Consider the following 21,019-nt stretch of genomic DNA (forward strand, 5'->3'; position numbering starts at 1 on the left):
TATGTGGTAAAAAATACATAACATGAGACATACCCCCACAACAAATTTTAAATGTGAAGTACAGTATTGTTAAGTGTAAGCACAACGTTGTACAGCAGATCTCTAGAATTTTTACATCTTACATGACTGAACCAATCTCTTCTGAATAACTCTCTTCACCCCTGCCCCTCCACAGACCAATAAGAACTGAACGAATCTTGTGGAAAGAGAAGATTACAGTTATTTTTCAATACACTTAGTCCATCCCAGACCTCATTTAAAGAGTCAAAATTCTAGTTCCCAGTCTAATGCCAAATATAATGCGATATCATTAATCATGGCACACGTGCAGCGGGGTAACTACGATATATAACACATGGTCATGAAGTACATACCCTGTGCTCAAATTAAGGTAGTCCTCTAATATTTATTTCTCATAGTACCTGAAAATATTTCTTTTTGAAATACGACTACAGGATGGCCCAAAATGTCTGAGCTACTCAGCCGACTGACAGAGTAGAAGGAAAGAGGGTCCAGAAATAAGAAGTTTCCTGGGATTTTTAAAGAATCAGAAAATTTAAAAATATTACTAATCCATTTGAAATAGCAAACTATTATTCATTATGACAATTATCATAGATAGAAAAATTACCGTTTGGGTTGGTTGTAAGGATAGGGACCCCTATTAGGAATAACATGAGGTTCAACAATTAAGGTCTTTGCCTCTTCAGTGTCTTCATCTTCCCCATCTGTATCCTTCCTTTTCTTCCCTTTTCCACTTCTTACTGGAAAAGTGATCCTAGAGGACCAAAACCTTTATTCATTTTTACAATGAACAATAATTTACCAAGCACCTATCTGCTGCATGACACTGTATAGAGGATAATCGGATGAGTAAGAAACCTTTATGGCCTAAAGGATATGAATTGTATATGAATTTTGAAAAAAGGAGATTTAAAAGCACTAAAATATGTGTTAAGGGTGCTCGGATTAGAAAAAGTCATCTGATTAAGGGCAAATCAAAGAAGAAACATTTATATACTACATCACATGCACTGTAAAGGGTTACACATTGTCCCTCATTTAACCAGAAAAAGCTTCATGGGAGAGGTGGCATCTAACATGAGTTTCAAAGAATTTAGACATACAAGCATGGGAGGGATGACATTCTAGGAAGAAAGAAGTAACAGCAGAGGCTCAAGGACAAGTAGCCATTTTTGCGCAGTGTAGGATACGATAGAGAAAATAAGGCTAGAGAGAAAGGCTGGAGCCTTGTTATGACACCTTTGGAGTATCAAGCGTTTAAGGCAGAAGTTCTTAGCCTGAGGTCAGGATATCTCAGGAGGCAACTCCTCATAGGCAGCTCGGGAAGTCAATAAATATCCTAAAATTAAACCAAAAATTTAATTCTCTATGTACACTTTTTCTAATCTTTCTTCACCTTCTGAAAGGATAAATAATACCAAAAAAATTGCTAAGAACCAAGAAGTTAAGAGGTCAGCCCTTATTTTGATAAACAACAGGAAAAATCAGCTTTTTAGCTAGGGAGTAGAATGACTCTTGCAGTAAGGCATGTAATGGGTTTAAGTAAGGAGAGAGAGGCAGGAAAGACACTGCCACCATAAAGACTGAAGGTGTTGAGGGCCTAGAGAGGCAGCAGTCAGGAATGACATATGAAAAAAAAGTATCCTTAAGGCAGAGTCTATAAGGCATAGCAGGAGTTATAGGAGTAAAAAGATTCAAAAATAATGCTAAGATTTCAAGACGGGGTGACTAGAGAAATATTTTTGCCTTTAATAGGATTAGGAAAGTATGCAGGAAGACTAGGTTTGAGTGTTATAAAGGACACATGTTTTTCACATGTAGAATTATTATATTTTTATTTAACAGTCAATTAAAAGCTATACGTTCTAATTTCCATCCGAGAAAGTTGGCCCTTTGCTACCACCCATAGGTGTACTGAGTGCTTTGCCATTAATCCATATGATGGAATTCAGGGAATGGTAATCAGTGCTTCAGGTACTGTGTGCTATTTCTACTCAAATTTTAAAACCGAAGTTCCTTTAACATTAAATCTAACTATATTGTGAATATTTAAAATTTGTGAAAGCAAGCAAAATTAAAAGAAAAAGGAATTTTTTCCTAAAAACAAAAGAAAGTTCAAAATCACATGGCTAAGTGTATTAATCAGGAAATACACCAGACTATGCATAATACGCAAAGATGTATTTCTTCAGTCAAATGCTAGAAATATATTTATATAGTACTCTTCAGATAACAAGCATCTACTGATCCCTTATAAAACATGAGCCTACTTTTATTGTGGTCTTAAAATAGCTACTATGCAAAGAATTAGAGCCAAATAAAATAAATTTATCCCAGTGATTATACAGTGAAGGTAAAGACTGCCCAAACAAAATCCAGATATGATACTCAAAACTTATTTTAGCTATAGTCCTAATGGCCTAACTCAGACTGACTACAGAAAGCTTGAAAGGAGTATATCCAGTTCTGACTTTACCTGAAAGGGGGTATCTGTAGAGCTGGGTCATCCACAGTTACTTTAACATTATGACCAGGAAAGCTGGTTTTTAAATGCTCAATGGAGAGAAATGTATCATTGAAATCAAGGGTGGAAATCTGATTGGGCATTTTGGAATAATGTGCACTACTTGGATCCCCATAACCTAAAATGATGTCATGCAGCCAGTCAGGTACCACACAATCAGTGTTCATCAGGTTCCGAATAGTCTCCAGCACAGCCTGTCAGTAAAACGACAAAAAAGGTTTGTGTCAAGAAGACATCTCAAACATTTGTACTTCAATGGAATGCAGAGCCGGCTGCACTAATCCAGAATTCCCGAGTGTTTCAGGGCAAGAAGCTATTTTCTGCTGACAGGTGCTTGGCTAGACTGAATCAACAGCTATACTTTCAGCTGATACCATACAGTGAGTTAAACAAAAGACCAAACTTAGCAAGAACAGTTTATCCGATAAGAGTTCATTTAGACAGAAAGTCATAAATGAGTTTACCACTTGACTTCTGCTGGGTAGGATGAAAATCCGATCAGGTCTACACAACAGCAAGAAAAAATTACAGAATAAACCCTTAAAGAAAATGCTTCCTCCCAGAAACGACTGGAGTTTTCTCCTCTTTATATTGCATAGTTCCTCAATGCTAAGTTCATACATAACCAGAAGCACATTAATATTCCTCAATTGTGAAACACATCACAATTTAGAAATACTAAAATTAGCACTGTTCGAAATAAAAAATTAAGTGAACAATGATAAAAATGAAACGTCACATAAAATTTCAGAATGAAAGAATCAGGACTACAATAAAAGGTTTTTATAGTAGATAATACATACATTGCCAAAAGTAATTACTAAAAGCCAAGGCAAATTCTTAGACTTTCCAATAATTATTTCAACAAAATGATCTATCCCACATATGGAAATCAGAAGGCTAGGTTATTAATTTCAAAGAATAAAATAACCAAAGCAGCCATTTTTATATCATAAACGCTATACAATCCAACAGGATAACAAAATAACAGGATAGTGTATGTTAATCACACTCTTATTACCGTGACTTGTTTTATTTTCTTGCATTTATCACTACCTGAAATTCTCTTTTTCATGTACTGGGTTACTTGTTTATCACTTGTCTAATCCCTATTAGAATGCAATTTCCATGAGAGCAGGGATGGGTAAATGGATGGATGGACAGATAACTGAACATGTTCACATGATGACGAAAAAGATGAGGGCTCTTCACTCTAAGGTAATTATGATTCTAGTAGGGAGATAAAATATGTCTTTACCAACAATACAAAGCAGCAGAATGTGGCAAACAATAAAGAATATTACAAAATACAACAGGAACACAGTTCAAGGCAGGTGAGAGATGGACGTAGGGGAGACTTCTGACATTAGGAAAGGTTTCACAAAGTGCCATTTCGATTTAGCTCAAGTACACGATTTGTGAAAAAGCTTTGATTTATTTCCTCATTAACGGAAAGTCACAGAAATGTTCTGAGAAGCAAAGTGAAATTATCAGTGGAAGTGTATGAAAAACAGGTGACTGACTAGGAGGGTAGAGACAGAGGAGGCTGTTCAGTGCAACTATTCAGGCAAGAAGTAGAGTATCCAGATTAGGACAGGCTGTATGAACAGGAGAAGAGAAGGAAATAAATGAGGGCTATTGTCCAGGTATATAATGAAATACCAAAGATACCAAAAGAGCAATCTTCCTTTCCTAAACATAGGCAAGTTAGTCATTCCCCCTCTTTCTTGGATGAGAACCTGAATGCCTCTTTTGAACTTCCATGACACTTATCTGCATCCTTCTCATGGCTTTTGGTGCCGTCTCATCTTTCACGGTAGTTGTTTATATTTCTAACTTCCCTTATTAGTATTCTAAGCTCTCTAAAGGTAAAGCTGTGTCTTTATTAGCTTTATTAGCTCCATACGACTTAGCACAATATCAGACACACAGTAGGCATTAAGTAAAATGGTCAAAAGAATGAATATAAGAAAGGAACTTTTTTTCATTTTTAGTAAACTGACCGAAATTCAATCATTACTGAGAAACAAAACAGACAGACAAAACAGAGATTCTACCCATCCTAATGTCAGAGAAATAACAAATATAAAGTCATTCTCAAGTCAGATAAATAACAAATATATAATTATAGGGTGTAAAAAAAAATAAAGATAACTTGATAAAGAACGATGAGAAAGGGAAACGCTACTTTAGATAAGGTTGCCAGAGAGGGCTTCTCCTAGGAGGTGACATTTAAACAGAGTTGTCCATGTACAGTGAGGGAACAAACCTTGTAAGCACCTGAAGGAAGACTGTATAGGTAGAGGGAACAGCATGTGCAAAGGCTTGGATTACTAAAAAACAGCAAAAAGGTCAGTGTGAGTGGCATGGAGTGAATAAGGGAAAAGTGGTAGAAAATGATGTTGGAGAGGTAGCCAGAGGACAGAAAATGAAGGGCCCTCTTGGATTATGATAACAACTTTCTACTGTGATGGAAATCACTAGATCATTGAACAGGGGTACTAAGGTATAATTTAGGTTTAGTCGCTACATGGATAATAGTGTTAGCGTAGGAGCAGTCAAGAATGGAAACAGGTATGTGAGAGATGGAAGGTGTCTTGGACATGGCATCAGTGGAGGTGGCGAGTTAATCACATGGATGGATCGGATGTGGAGTGTGAGACAAACACAGATCAAGGGTACTTCCATTGTTTTATCTTCAGGAACAGAGTGAGATAGGGAATAAATTCCTTTGTATGTAAGTTTTATTTTTTTAATCACAACAATGGGTTAAAAAAGGTAATAATGTGATAATGTATAAGAAGCACTGTGTTTTGGAGGAGAGAGAAAAGGCACTTGTGCAAAAGCTAGTGTTAACAAATGCTAGAATTGCTCAATGTTTATGTTTTATAATATAGTTTCCAATAACATTTTTTAAAAATCTTCCTTTGCTAAAACTCCTTCTCTCCACAAAGTTATTATAAAAGTAAACCTCTCTAGCCCCCAAACCTCCCTTTTCCCACTAATGAGTAAAGTACAAATATACTATATCACAGAGTAGTTCAGAGCCCTGGGGTTCCACATCTGTATTCTTAAAGTGATTTGGAGGTGCACCCACTTTTGATTTAAAAAAGAAATCCCAGTAAACAAACAAACAAGCAGTTTTCTTCAGCTCAAACTGGGGCATAAACTGAGTATCTAATGTACAAAAAGAAGGAAAGAAGCTGACCTTAAATAACACCTGGATTAATTTATATTTTAAGTTTCTAAACTTACCAAAAGACAAAATAGATTTAGCAAATGAATTTCTGTAAGTTTTTATATTTAATCTATATGTTAAGATCTTAAGAGAATTGTTTAGAGTCCAAATAAAAGCAGTGATCATTATTTTCCTAACAAATCATTTTCTTACCTAGTATATATGTATTTATGTTTTAAAAGTTATTCAAATTATGACATAGTACTTTTAGTCACATAGCCCAGAAATTACCTTAAAGTTATTTTCCTTTGGTTTTCTCCTCATTATTATATTGAAAGTTTCATATACATCTTCTGCTCCATTTTGTATAGTGTTGGTCATATCTTGTTGATACTGGTTTGGATCCAAAAACACTCTAAATGTCCTTGACTCTCCTCTAAGATTGGGTCTGGGTTCAGGTCCTGGACATTTTGAAAAAGTTTATTAAATGAAATATATACTTTTCAAATATCAAAGTAAGTTAGCAGTATTCCTTTTCTAGAAATGATGAGTAAATTGTCCAGACTTAACTTCAGCCATTTCCCCAACTAGAATGCCTTTCACTCATCCACTACAAATTTCAAGCTGAAAATATTTTCTCCTTTCTCTAAATTCCTACTATTTCTTCCCAGAACAATCATGTAATGTCTATGATGCAAGGCCATGAATTGTGATAATTTGTATATGCCCTCAACTAAAACAGGAGCCTTAGAAGTCAAAGAACTTTACTTCTGTGTCACTCACAGCTCCTACTACTGCCTTACATATAGTAAGTACTTAGCCAATCACTCTTTTCGTCCTTCTACATTCCACACCTAACATCACTAGTATGAAAGAAAATTTCATATACTAATGGCTGAAAGCTCAGAGGTTTTTTCTTGCCCCTTTGCATCTCTTCTTTCTTTTTGTCTTAGACTTTCAACTCTGGTCCCATTACGTGGCCTTATGTTTATTCTACCTATCCTCCATTCCCTTCTCCTATTTTCTTTTACTCTAGTGATGAGTAGCCTAATTATCATCACTTTAGCAATGGTGTGGTCATGAAATCAAAGGTAGTAGGAGCTGATTCAAGTTCTAAGAGAAGCTTAGTAAACAAACTATAAAATAAGCAGTGGACATAGATGTAGCTATAATTTAAGAGTAAGTATTACTGAAAAAGTCAGGACAACATAAGAAAGAATCTCAAAGAGCAATCAGTGATAAGCCTAAGAAATGAAAGAGCTGACTAACCCTGTAAGGCAATGTTTCTAAATGGGGTAATGTTGGCATCTTAGGAAGGATAACTCCTTCTACAAGACAGTTTTGTTTAGATGTTTAGCATCCCTGGCTCCCATCCATCAAATGCCAATAGCTCACCATCCTCTACCCCTACCCCAGTCATTTGACAATGTAAATATCAATATATATTTCAAAATGCAGAGTAGTGCTGTTCTCAATTGAGAACCACTGCTATAATAATCAAATCAGTTACACTTAAGAAGGAAAAATTAGACAAACATATCATTGAACAACTATAAGGGGTGTTTAGAGGTTTCTAAGAGCAATATAGTCAAGTATTATAAAAAGAAAAGTTTTAAATAAAGGTGCTTTCCAAAGATCCTATCCTTTCCAATATCTAACATAGAAGTTTAGAAACAATATTATTTATTTCTAAAATTGGGTAGTGGGTACCCTACACGTATTTTATATATAATCCTTTGTGTCTATGTAGTACATAAAACAACTAAAAAATATTAGCTAAGATGCAAAAAGGGAAAAAGGCAAAGAAATTTATCATTATGTACACATACTGTTTCAAAAATATAGATCACCGTACCGTCTTCAATGACACGCCCTTTATCATCCAGCATGCCCTGGATTTCACAGCCTCTGACATAAACCAGGCCAACCTGTTCAATAAAAGGTCTCCTCCGGTCAAACTTGGTACCATAAGGTTTTGTGGGACGCACGGTAATTAAAAAGCATACATCATGCTTACGAAGTCCTGGTAAAACATAAAGACATTTTCACTTATTAGAATATCATTGTTTTCAGTCTTTTGTTGGCAAATTCTCATCCTCTTATCTTTGGAATAAAGATATAAAAAACATTTAAAATATCAGAGCTGATCAGTGGTTATACCTGCATTGTAATACAATTATAGGTTTTCCTATAATCATTAATACTTGATATTTGATAGCAATAACTAAAATGAAAATTTCTCTCTATATTAAAATTAGAAACTTTTATGCCATGAATACATTACTGAATAAGTCCTCTAAGTCATGCTACAGCTCCAAAATTGGATGCTCGTCATCATTCTTATTTTTAACATTCTTAATAAGTAACCAAAAATATGGTTGGCATATAATCCATCTATATCATATTTAGCAGGTTTCTAACATCAGTTTAAATCATCCATCAGAGTCATTCCAACAACAGCCTAATTGTATTTCACCAAAAGAGGTCAACTCAAGAATAATTCATCAAAGCACAAAAGCACTGTTTACAGGTATCATCTTGAGAAGATGGTTGAATATATAGTTTCAGTTGGCAAATACTGAAAATCTTCATAAGTGAATGTCAAGAAATAGGAGACTTGTGTCAGAGTCCATAGCTTCTCAGTCTTTAGACTAACTAATGGAGTCAACTGGATTCCCAGCTCTATTAAAAGTAGAGACACTGGATGACAACGGACATAAAATTAGACCACACAGAATGTAATGTTAAACTACTTAATCTTCATTTCTTTTCTGATTCATTTTTGTTAGTCATTGTATGATATAAACACAAATTTAAACAGTCTGCTTGTTTATAGCTTTGGTAACAAGATATACAACTGAATCAAATCAGCAATGTGAGTGTGTAGCTAATAGTATTGGGATCATTCTGATTTATTTCAATATGGAGAGGGGTTCGAGTGAGCTAGAAATAATAATTCTGATTCATAACAACGACTATTGTAATTATTTCCTAACAAATTCTATGCAAAGAAGCAGAAGTAGAGAACTAAGGGGGAACTGTTCTACTATATGAGTTGCACTGCCTATGTGGCTTCTGAACTGTACAACTCATTAAAACTTCTAACTCTTAGAGCCAAAGAAGGGCCCTGAGAAGTAATTTACTCCCTACCAATGTTACTATTTGGTGTCACTGAGGGATGACTGCTAGTTCCCTCCTAAAGCAGACCATTTTACTGTGGGACATCTTAGATCCACCTTAAAAATCCCTATATTACAATGAGCTCAACCATTTTCCTCCTTTCAACCATTTGCATTCACTCTCTCCTGGCGTGGAATCCAGCATATCAGTTTCATTAATTCTGTCTCCTTAATTTTAAATGGAGTAATGGAGAAGACAGGGCCTGAGTTTCATACCTTCTTGAAGGGACAAGAAGAACGTTTTATAGTATTTGGCTTAAACTCTTTAAAACTATTCTGTTTTTACAGGACAATAGTCATTACTGTTTACAGAACTTCCCTCTCAATTTTGCCTCCATTTTCTATTTGGTTACTCTATCTGTGATCAATACAGGGCCTGAATTTTAGCTCTGGCCTCCCAGAAAACACTTTTCTCCACACTACACCCCATAATATGAATCACTTGTCCCACAATACCCTATTGTTCCCTATTTTGCCCATCAAAATTTACCCATTCTATTTCTCATTCTACCAGAGGCCCACGTTTAAAAGAAAGAAAGCAAAAAAAGAAAGAAAAAAAGACTGACGCCTTTCTGATCGCAGTCTCCAAAGTAATGGAGGAAAGGGGTTTGAATAATATATCCTTTTTTTCTTAACACCATAATGCAGACTCATCTCTGTCATCTATAAATTTCTATAAAGGGTTTTTTTTTTAATATTTTATTTCCAACCAGTACTACTTCTAGGGGTAGCCAATAAGTTATTTCAGTTTATTACGCACTATGTAGAACAGTGTTTACTTTAATACCTCCTTAAACTCCAAGGGGTAATAAATATAAGACCTTCTCCAGCAACAGAACATCTCTCTCGAGATTCAGCAATAATAAAAGTACACATTATTCTAGATAGCAATGCACCAGGCTGGAACTCTTTTGAAGAATACAAGAGTCATAAAAACAATCTATCACAAACTGTACCCACTACAGTGGCCATTTGTTAAACATTTGGCCAGCTTCACTGCTGGATTCCTTCAGAATTATTTGATAAATATATCATATAGTCCCTACGGTTATAAACAGCTATACTGGGAGCAATAATTTCTGCAAACTGATCCAGTAAGAGACTATCCCTTTCCTTCTGGCATGCCAAGAAGGTGGAAGGACATAAAACCTACTGGCTACTATTTCTCACAACAGGGCAGCAAGAGCTCTCACAGACAGCTGGGAGAAAAATATAAAGTGTCAATTAAAAATCAGTTCATGTGCCATTTCTGGCACAGGTGTTATTGATATTTTAACTCTATTTGACTTAGTCATTTTGAACATATCTGCTTCTAAATAAAATTAATTGTGACATAAAACTCCCATCCCTAAAATCTTGCCTAATAAATAGGGAAAATAACTCATTTAATTTCTCTGCAATTATTATTTATCCTTGAGAACATTTGATTTCACTGATTCTTTATCTGACTTCCTCCCTTTGGTACAAATAAAGTATTATTATTTCTTTCTGAAATGTTTTACTAGCTCCCTGAAAATTCCTTTTAAGTTTGTCTCATTTTGATTTTGTATATTTATTTTCCACAAATTGTATACATCCCTGTTCTCTTCACTTTGGCTGCTTTTATCTTCTAAAAACATCAATTTCCCTTACTTGCTCTGCATGTGTGCAAGTTATATGTGGGTTTCTCCCTTTCTTTAGTGAACGCTAATATTTTTATTCTTTTTATGTTGATCCTACATATTCATAAACAATATCTTACTAAATTTAAGATTTAAAATGCTCTTCTCTTGGCTCTGCAAACCACCAATTTCCAAAACACTTTGACATACATGGTATTTTACACTTTTTATTGACATACATGGTATTTTATACTTTTTATTAAAGTATTAAGGTATTTTGTTATTCTTGTATGATCCTTGGTATTTTTACTACTAATATTTATAAAGACAATTGCAATTCTTTAGATCAAATTTTAAAGATAAAATTTAATAAAAGTTTAAAAGGGTAACATTCAGTAAAAGTGCTTTGCTAATGCTCTAAGTGAAAGTCTATAAACTAAAAAGGTAACCACTTTTTGAAATGCAAAATTACCTTCCCATTCATCTTTGATGTGATCTCTGACATTCAGATTGATGGTAACATCCGCACGAACTCGGGTTGGCCAGTTTTCACCTATGTTGGGTTTGGCAACCTCCACTACAGTGAAAGCCACAATGGGCTGAGCCATTCGTGCCCAACCACCAAATACTACCCCGCCATACTCAGATTGCCTGAAAATCAAAAAACTGGATGATTATTTAAACAAAAAATAACTTTTCCCCAACTTTTGGATAAGTAAAACTTGTAAGTATGAACACATTTAGCTAGTACTGAAGCCCTACCATTAGTAACTCTTATTTCTAAACTTTTAAAAAAATCTAAGTCCCAATATATAGGGAGTATATACGGTAGGATGAAACAGGCAAACATGGTCTAGAAAAGAAAGGGAAGCAGAGAAATATCCCTCACACCCACGGAAAAAATGATAATTCCATGTACATAACAGCTAAGCCATTTTGTCAAAGAATAAAATAATCCAGCACCTTTAGTTCTATTTTATATTCTTATCCTTTCCCCCTCTTCATCAAGATAGTCTCAACTGTTTATATTTTATCTTATGTATTATAAGTATTTTTATAAGCTGTTTCAAAAATGTTTTGGAATAAGCTAGAATTAAAAAAATTAAAAACAAGCAAACAAATGATAACATCTATGCAAATGCCTTCTTTAGGGCATAATATTTAAATCATCTAAAAGATGCTACCATGGATTGGGGGGAAAATAATCAAGCTAGTTGTAATAACCAGTAATATTCAAATACTCATTCTTTCTTTCTATATATTAGTCTAACTAGTGCTTTAGTTTTTACATTAAATAGTGTATTTGGGAAATCTGTAACATAAAAACTGCAGCAACACTCCAAAATTGGAAAGTACTGCCAAAAATGACATGCTCACAAAGATAAAGAAAAACTATATCCTAAGTAAATGCTTTACAAAAACCTTTTTTGTGTCTTAACAAAAAATTGTAGAACTTCCTAACATCAAAGAGTGAAACTAATTAAAAATAAAAGTTCTACAATCCAATGACTTGGTTAGTACTGGGATAATTTCTAAAAGGCATTATTACCTTGTATCTAACCCCTTCTGAAACTTTCTATCACCGCTCCCATTTTTTACAACTTTACTACAGTATAGTTCACATATCATAAAATTCATTCATTGTAAATGTACAATTCAATAATCTTTAGTAAATTTACACAGCTGTGCATCTATCACCATAATCCAATTTTAGGACATTTCCATCATACTTAAAAAAGATCCCTCTCGTCCAACTGCAGTCAATCCCTGTTCCTACCCCCAGGCAACCACTAGTCTACTCTCCCCAATTCTTCTCCCCCCTTATAAAATCTACCTGCAACATGAGGCATTAAAAAGTACACAGAGATTTCTGTTCCTCATAAGCACATTCTTTCTTACACTACTCAGTAGTTTCAGCAACCTGAAAACATGATCATTAGAACTATGTAAGGAGTAAAAATGCCTCTGTTAGTTTTCTACCTTCAGGACACACAGAACAGAAAGAAGCCCAGCCCCTTTTTAGATCTCATCATTTTTAACAGTTTTCACTGATGGGCAAGTAGGAATGAAAATTCAGAAAAATTTATTATCACAAGTTAACTTCAAAAAGTGACATTTCCTTCCTCCTAGCAGAAAATAATGCAAGTAAAAAAAAAAAGGTTCCTTATTAATAGACCATAAGAACAATAAGTATTACTGCTTTATTTGGCATTTAAGTAAAATATAAGTGAATTCTATTTGATGAACTGCTAGTTAAATCTCCTCTTTGCAAAATGGCCAAAATTAGGTCCAGAATCTGAGCATGTAAATGCAAGGTAACCAGAAATTATAAGTAAGCTTTCTGATCAAGCAGTCCCCTGGGGTCCAAACAATGGGCAATAATTTCAGCAAAGCTGTGGGCAGGAATGATCAGCCAGTGGGTATACAAATTTCACAGTGCTAGCCTGCCTACTGACTCAACTGATTATTAAGTCAAAAATACTTTATGTTGTGTTTTATAGTCTCACCCAGAATAACTTTTCACATAATAATTAAAAAATAGAACCATGTATGAAATAAAATATGGAAGTGAGAAAAACAGATCATAATCACACTGTCCATGTAGCTCTCTGTAATTAGTAAGGAGAGAAGCCTGGAAGATACCTGAATCAGTTCACATTCAAATTATGTTAAGCTTTTCAAATAGAATGCAGTATAACTGTGTATGTATGTATGGTGTCACTATAACGAAATGCAAATTCATTTTACAGAATTATTTTTCTCGTGTATATCACTTGTGATATATAACGTATCTCCATCAATTTCATACTTAGAATGAAATAGTGAATGAAGGGCATTTACCCACAGTCAGTCATGTCTAAAAAGCAAACTTAACCTTTACAAATCTCATAAGGCAGGTCTGTCTACAATAACTAGAATGAATTCTTTTCTTAGCTAAAGGAATTCCAGATATGAGCTAGCAGGTGGAGAGTCAAGTCTAAACATAAGAATTCTTTAAATAATGAGACCTACTCAACTGGCCCTAAAAGTAAACGCTAATGATTTAGTCTCTTCAAGGCAATCCATGGATGGAGGGCCAGGGAAGACTTTCCAATGTTCCATTCCATGCAATGTTCAGCAACGCACCTCATCTCTTGCCAGGCTCCTTAGACAGGCTAACTGAGACTACTGGTGACAGCCACAAGAGCAGCTGGGGTAGAATACTCATTTATCATAAGCTTCTCCCAGGACTTAAAGTGTCCTTGCCCTAGTACAGGCTTGCCAGTCAACACCACACACCCTTCCCTCTTTACCCTTTTACTAATGCCCAACCTACTCCCCCCTACATTTCTCACCCCACCCCCCTAGAATGACGACCTCTCCTCCATCATCTCCAGCCCTACCCCCAAGTACCCAGATACATATTTTATATTTTAGCATTTTTGATATATTCTAATTCACATTAAAGAATTTCTCAAAGAGTTAAGTATCTCGTATTTTGGAGGGCATCTTCATGTCAGGAATATTATTTCTAAATACACTTTTGAGGTTTCTGATAGAAGTATGTCAGTCACTGTTTGCATCTCTTCATTGCAAGTAGAACCAATTTACTAACCATGGCTTCATTCTGCTGACACTATCCTCGATGTCCTGCCTAATTTCATAAGTTGATTCTAAGCGGAAGAGATTAAAGTTCCTTAGGAGGTAATCATGAAGCGTCAAAAACTGCAAATTCAACTTGGGAAGAGCAAGACAACCTGAAAAGGAAAATAACATCCATATTTGAATTATGTTTTTAGTCAGACATCTGCTCTGTGTGTACAAAAAGTTAACACAAATTTGGTAAGAATCTAATTTAATGATGTCTAAAATTCAGCATATTTGATAAGGTCTTGATTAGGCATTGATTATATGTTATTCCTAGAGTTACTTCCCTTTTCTGGCTGTATTAATGAACAATATTCTTTCCATTACTCTCACTTAACACTATTTTCCTTGGATAATAAGTGACTAAGCAATCAACAGCAATATCAAAAAGGTTAAAAAAAGAGGAAACCCAAAACATATTTTATTGGCAAATCATATATTTTCATCATCCCTATCCACACCTACCAAAGCAATAATGCAGCTAAAAGCAAGAAACATCGATGAACAAAAATTTCAAACCACTTATATTAGTAAACTCTGACTTATAATCTAATTCAATTTGTTTCAGGCCAGAGGCTGAGGGAAAGCATCTCTTTAGATACCATATTTTTATTAAAAACAAAAAAAAGACAAAATTAAAATGTCACCATTTTGCAACACCCACTGAATTAACAAATCTAGGTGTTAAGCAGCAATGGCTACTAATATCACAACAAGAGGGACAACCAGATATTATGTGCCTCCTGACGAAAGAATACACCACCACCAAGAATCTCGCCACAGAGAGAACCTCGGCCTGATCAAGCCTCTGCATCCAGCTGCCAATTTGCAAGAAAAATAAAGAGCAGAGGGACATGCTGAACTGTACTATGAGTAGTCAATTAGAAAATTCTAGACTGTGGAAAACTATACAGATCAAATAACTTAGGGTCTTCAATAAAAAGAAAAGGAAGGAATATAGGCGTTGTGTAAGATAAAAGACATTTTAAAAAATATACAAAACTGACTGTAGTGTCAGGGATGCCCAACTGGGTGATAAAACTATGAAGAAATGCAAGATAGTGATTGCTATAAAAGTCAGGAAATGGTTACTTTCAAGTGGAGGGAGGAAGTGGTAACTAGGAGGGGATACATGGGAGGGTTCTGGGATGGCTGACAAGGTGGTTACGTGAGTTTCATGATGTTTTCTTTATGATAACTAGTGAAGTTCTATATTTACTTTGTGCGGCTTTCTATATTTGTGTTTATTTTACAGTAAAAACATCAAAAAAAATTTTTTTTCAAAGATTTTCTTTACAATTCTTACATTGTAATTTTTTATATCTGTCCCAATTTCAATTATTTTCTCTCCTGGGGAGCTAGAAGCAGCTTGCATAATCATGCAGAATTAGCTCTGATCTTTGCCTATTTCATAGCATCAGATATTGGGTCCACCAAACACAGTCCCATCCATTGTCAATGAAGAACAACGGCAAGACATAGCCAAGTCTCTGGAAACAGCTATATTACAGTCAAACCATTTGGCAACTAATACTGTTCTGAAGTAATTTCATTCTATGTAAGGTGTGAAGACTTAAATTTTGAGAAGTATTCCTTTTCACCTAACTTCATTAATCATAGGAGTAAAAGAAAAATAATACTTTATACTAAGAAAAATATGTTTTAAACTCAGACCAGCATCACTGAATAGTACCAAAAGCTAGACATAAGACTGTTTACATTTTTAAGGACACATAAACTTTTTATTAAAAAGATAAAAAATATTCTCAAGTGGTATTTGCCTTTTAGAGACAGATTAGTCAAAAAGAGTTAGATGTCATACATATAAGGTCATAAATGCTTTTAGGATGTGAATTAGAAAAGTGAGAAAACAATGCATTAACCACTGTCAGAACTTAAAAACAGCTGAAGGTCGCCTATTCTGAAATCCAGTATAATCTTAGTGTACTGGGTTTATTGGGATTTTGATTCCAGGATACGACTCTGAAGTTAACAATTTTTCTTTTAAATTAACACTACCAAAACTTACATGGTGACGTCTTTACAATAGCTACAGTTCTTCTAATAATAATACTATTATTCAGAAGATTTCCTGAAATGTTTTTGAAATAGGTCTTCAAAATGTGTCAGAATGCACTTTGGCATATATTCAATTGTGGCGATTTCTCATCTTTAGAAGATTAGCGAAAGAATTTAAAAACAAATCTGTTGAAATAGGTAGGTAAACAAACTAGGCAATACCATTTTGGATCAAAATTAAGGGTTTATTATTAACTAATGACAATGTCTTTTTTTTGGTTTGGTGGTCATCAGCTGGCTCTACAAGGAATACAAAAGAGTCTCTAAAAAAGGCTTTGAAAAATAAAGTACTACCAAACAAAGTCACATAATAAAAGCTACTCTTCCTGTATTATTAGGTCCCCTTAAAACACAGTTTTATTGCTTTATGGTCATAGTTTATACAGCATAACATGTACACGCACACATTAGGGCATACTTAAATTTAATAAAAATTCTTAATGCTAAGTATTCAAAATACTGAATAGTTTCCAACTTCTGAAGCTGAACTTTAAGGTACCAGAAAATTATCCTGATGTATACAGTAGATAGGAGTATTTTCAGTTACAGATGATGAATTTGAAACTAAGTTTCATGTTACACTTGAATCCTGTATTTCTTTACCATACCTTCCCCAGAGTAGTACTCAGTTGGGACAATATTTTCATCCCATATGATTTTCTCAGTTGGATACAAAGGCATCTGGTTCAACTGCTGAATTTGAGAAATTCGACGTTCATGACGAGATACCTAAAAGAAACAGGTTTGGGCAGAAAGTTAAGAAGTATTTTTTTTTTTGGTGAGGAAGATTAGCCCTGAGCTAACATCTGTTGACAATTCTCCTCTTTTTGCCAAGGAAGATTGGCCCTGGGCTAACATCCGTGCCCATCTTCCTCTACTTTATATGTGGGACGCCTGCCACAGCACGGCTTAATAAGCGGTGCATAGGTCCAAGCCTGGGATCTGAACCTGTGAACCCTGGGCTGCCGAAGCGGAGCACATGAACTTAACCACTATGCTACCAGGCCAGCCCCAAGAAGCATCTTTTTTCAATCAAAATAATTTATGGAGAAATTCACTACAAAGTATGGAACGAGAAGTTTCACGTCTTTCAGTTCTTATAGCACTTAACAAGATTTTTTTTTTACCTTTTCCCATTTTCTCCACAAGTCAAAGATAAAAGAGGTACCAATCATGATGGGCTTTGGAATCAGACAGATCTGAGTTCAACTCCCAGCACCTCTACTTATGAGCTATGTAAAAGCTGGGCAAGCTACTTCAACCTCCCTGATTTTAGTTTCCTTTTCAGTAAAAGAAATAAAATGCCACTCACCTCTCAAGTTTCTTATGAAACTGAAATGGAATAAAACAGTGTCCAAGTACCTGGCACATGCAAAGACCTTAAAAATCTTAGCACTTAGCATTCGCCAATGTAAGAAAAAAATGGGAGCCCCAAGTCCTAGGTTATAGTTTTCATTCTTGTACTAGCTAGTTGAACAATCTGGGAAACTTTACTAATAACCTGGCCTCAGTCTTCTTTGTAAAATCAGCGAGTTGGACTTGATGATATCTGTGTACCCTTCTACTGTTAATATCACAGTAATCTATCTCAAAAACAGAAATATGTTTTTACCTAATTAACAGATGCTAAAATAATGACATATTTGAAAAATGTGTCACATATCTTCAGTAGAGAGAGCATTACTTTAGCAAAGAAGATAATGTGATATCATCTAAACAATATGCATATTTCAACTTTTTAATCATAATTCGGACATTAGAAGAATCCAAAGCCTGAGGAAAGCCTTGAGGAAACAGAGGAAACTAAAGATAATGCTGCAGCACTATAAAATTATAAAACTGTTTTCCTTTGGCATAACTATTTAAATTTTAAGGATAAAATCTTAGCTATAAGACCCTAAAAGGTGTAGGATCAACTTTATACTCAACCTATTTTCCATTAGAAAGATTCCTGGATAAATCCTCATTTCTTTCTATAGTAAGGATTTATTATTAATCCCTAAAACCTGACTTACAAGAGAAGATTTTAAATTATCAGAAAATAGGACAAGGAATTTTTAAAAAGCACTTCTAGTCAGAGCCAATGAGAAGTGATCTGTAAGAAGGAAGGCAAAGATGGTGACCCAAGACATACATTTCATGCAAGTAAATACATAGATAAAAAAGTATTTTCCATACTTGAATTAATTTAAAACCCTTCCCAAGGATTTCTCTCCAAGTGGCACTTAAACACCTGTTACCAGGCTTAAAACACCTGCTACAAATAGTTTCTTGTTGCTAGCCCCAAAACGAGCATATCATCTTGCTCTCTACAGTAAGGAATTATATTTTATGCCCTATATTAAAAATATTAGTTTGCAATATAAGTCACAAAACCACGTGCCCACTATTGTTCCATATGTGTAAAAAAATGTATATACACATCCACATAGTGTATGTTTGAATAGATATAAAAAAAAGTCTGAAACATAGAAAAAACAACTCAACCTTACAGTAGTCAGGAAACAAAAAAATTAAAACAGGCTATTATTTTTTTCACCCATGAGACCGACAAAAATTGGGATGACTCATAACATCCAATGCTGCTAAGAGCTTAAGGAGACATACTTTAATACACTGTGGCAGGACCATACACCATTTGGAGAACAATTTGGCGCACATTTTATCTTTGAAATAAGCACACACTTCAACCAAACAATTTCACTTCTAGGTACCGTTACTAAATGTTCACATATGGGCACAAGGAGGCATATACAAGGACTGCATCATTATTTGTAATAGCAAACACTGCAAACAACCTAAATATTCATAGTGGAGGTCGGGTAAATACTCATCTATTTTATTCAGGTTAAAAATAAGGAATATTATTTGGCCGGCCCTGTGGCTTAGCAGTTAAGTAAGCGCGCGCTCCGCTACCGGCGGCCCGGGTTCGGATCCCAGGCGAGCACTGACGCACCGCTTCTCCGGCTATGCTGAGGCCGCGTCCCACATGCAGCAACTAGACGGACGTGCAACTATGACATACAACTATCCACTGGGGCTTTAGGGGAAAAAAAAGGAGGAGGATTGGCAATAGATGTCAGCTCAGAGCCGGTCTTTCTCAGCAAAAAGAGGAGGATTAGCATGGATGTTAGCTCAGGGCTGATCTTCCTCACAAAAAAATAAAATAAAATAAAATAAAAATAAGGAATATTAAAAATAAGTGAAATTATGAAATATTTCACTGAAGTTAAAAATAAGGTATATACCTTCTCCTCAATTTTGCTATGAATCTAAAACTGCACCAAAAAAATTAAGTTTTACCAAAAACAAATATTAGTTTGAGAGTTAAAGCTCCTTATTTCCCAAAATGATTGAGAAATTCCTTAGAATTCTAAATCACTAAGTCAGTAATAACTTACTCTATTTCTAAACATTTCTGAGTTTTCTAGTGGCAAAGGTATGGCTTAGTATTCAAGGTACTATATTTAAATGGTAACTTTTAAAATAAAGTTAGATAGACAGAGACAAATCTATATGTATTATCTGTGTGTGTGTAACTGTGACCTCTTAAAAGCAGGAGTGGTGTCAGCTCTCTTATGTATCCCCAATGCCTAAATCCAGTTCTTGACACAGAGTTGCTCATAAATGTTTATGTGGAATGAATTCACAACCATAAAGCAGTTTTAAGAGGTAAAAGACTTGAGATGAGAAAAGAAATCTGACAAAAATCAAATGATTTAATTCCAAAACAGGTAGGAATTATCTACCTAATCTTTAGCCCAGAAAAAAATCTTATCAAATCCTACATCTTTAAGAACGATTCAAAAAGGTACAGAAAAGGGCCGGCCCCGTGGCTTGGTGGTTAAGTGAGCGCGCTCCACTGCTGGCGACCCGGGTTCGGATCCCGGGCTCGCACCGACGCGCTGCTTCTCTGGCCATGCTGAGGCCGCGTCCCACATACAGCAACTAGAAGGATGTGCAGCTGTGACACACAACTATCTACTGGGGCTTTGGGGGGAAAAAATAAATAAATAAAATCTTTAAAAAAAAAAAACAAAAAGGTACAGAAAACCCCATGTAAAATTCAAAGAACATTAATATTTACCAGTAATTCTAGAAGAAATTCTTTATCAAAAGTTGTGTCTTCAGTTTTAGGAAGAGTTGGTAACAAGCAGAGGTATGATGCCACCTGGTGGAGTGTATTTGAACTGCAGAATAAAGAATATTCAGATGAGAATATTTTATTCTTAACGTCCTTTTCTCACTTTTGAAACGTAATTTTACAGATTGCTTAAAAAGTTTTACTTAGCAAATATAATCCTATGACATGAGTAACAAATATAAAAAATCAGCAATGAAAGTTAAACCTTTAATAAAGGATTCCCAAAGTGTCTTCTGCAAACCTCTCATGGTCCTTGAGATCCTTTCTGGGAGTCTGCAAGGACAACACTTTTTTCTATTAATACTAAGACATTATTTGTTGTTTTCACTGTTTTTACATATACAGTGACAGTGCGAAAGCAATCGTGGGTAAGAATGGGGCATGGATCAATGTGGTGGCACCAACCAGTACCGTAAGTAGTCACAGCATTCCTCACTGCCACATGCAGTTTAAAAAAAAAGTTAGTTTTGTTTAAGAATGCCCTTGATGAAGCAGCAAAAAATTATTAATATTATTAAATATGGACTCTTGGGTACCTGTTTTTTTAAAATTTTTGTGTGACAAAATGGGAAGTATACATTTTGCACACAATTTTTACTTGAAAGAACAACTGACAAACCATGGTTATTCAGACTGGAGTAAATGGCAAAAAATTTTTCAAAT

General features: G+C 34.9%; 1 protein-coding gene across 2 annotated transcripts in view; it reads right to left on the minus strand.

The window, feature by feature from the left end:
- The window catches only part of AQR (aquarius intron-binding spliceosomal factor), a 100,641-nt gene that overhangs the window by 34,865 nt on the left and 44,757 nt on the right, over nucleotides 1–21,019 (minus strand). The window contains exons 14-21 of one of the 2 annotated variants that reach the window (XM_004421385.3): nucleotides 20,300–20,402; nucleotides 16,821–16,941; nucleotides 14,102–14,243; nucleotides 10,979–11,157; nucleotides 7,582–7,749; nucleotides 6,018–6,187; nucleotides 2,501–2,742; nucleotides 632–778 (exon numbers count right to left, since the gene is read on the minus strand). In XM_004421385.3, the coding sequence (XP_004421442.1) occupies nucleotides 632–778; nucleotides 2,501–2,742; nucleotides 6,018–6,187; nucleotides 7,582–7,749; nucleotides 10,979–11,157; nucleotides 14,102–14,243; nucleotides 16,821–16,941; nucleotides 20,300–20,402 (1,272 nt within the window). The remainder of the gene's footprint in view (nucleotides 1–631; nucleotides 779–2,500; nucleotides 2,743–6,017; nucleotides 6,188–7,581; nucleotides 7,750–10,978; nucleotides 11,158–14,101; nucleotides 14,244–16,820; nucleotides 16,942–20,299; nucleotides 20,403–21,019) is intronic. The other variant, XM_087424745.1, reaches the window with a different exon arrangement.

This window comes from Ceratotherium simum, chromosome 3, assembly GCF_057802395.1.
Source record: "Ceratotherium simum simum isolate JZ-2026a chromosome 3, ASM5780239v1, whole genome shotgun sequence".
In the NCBI taxonomy this organism is placed as follows: domain Eukaryota; kingdom Metazoa; phylum Chordata; class Mammalia; order Perissodactyla; family Rhinocerotidae; genus Ceratotherium; species Ceratotherium simum.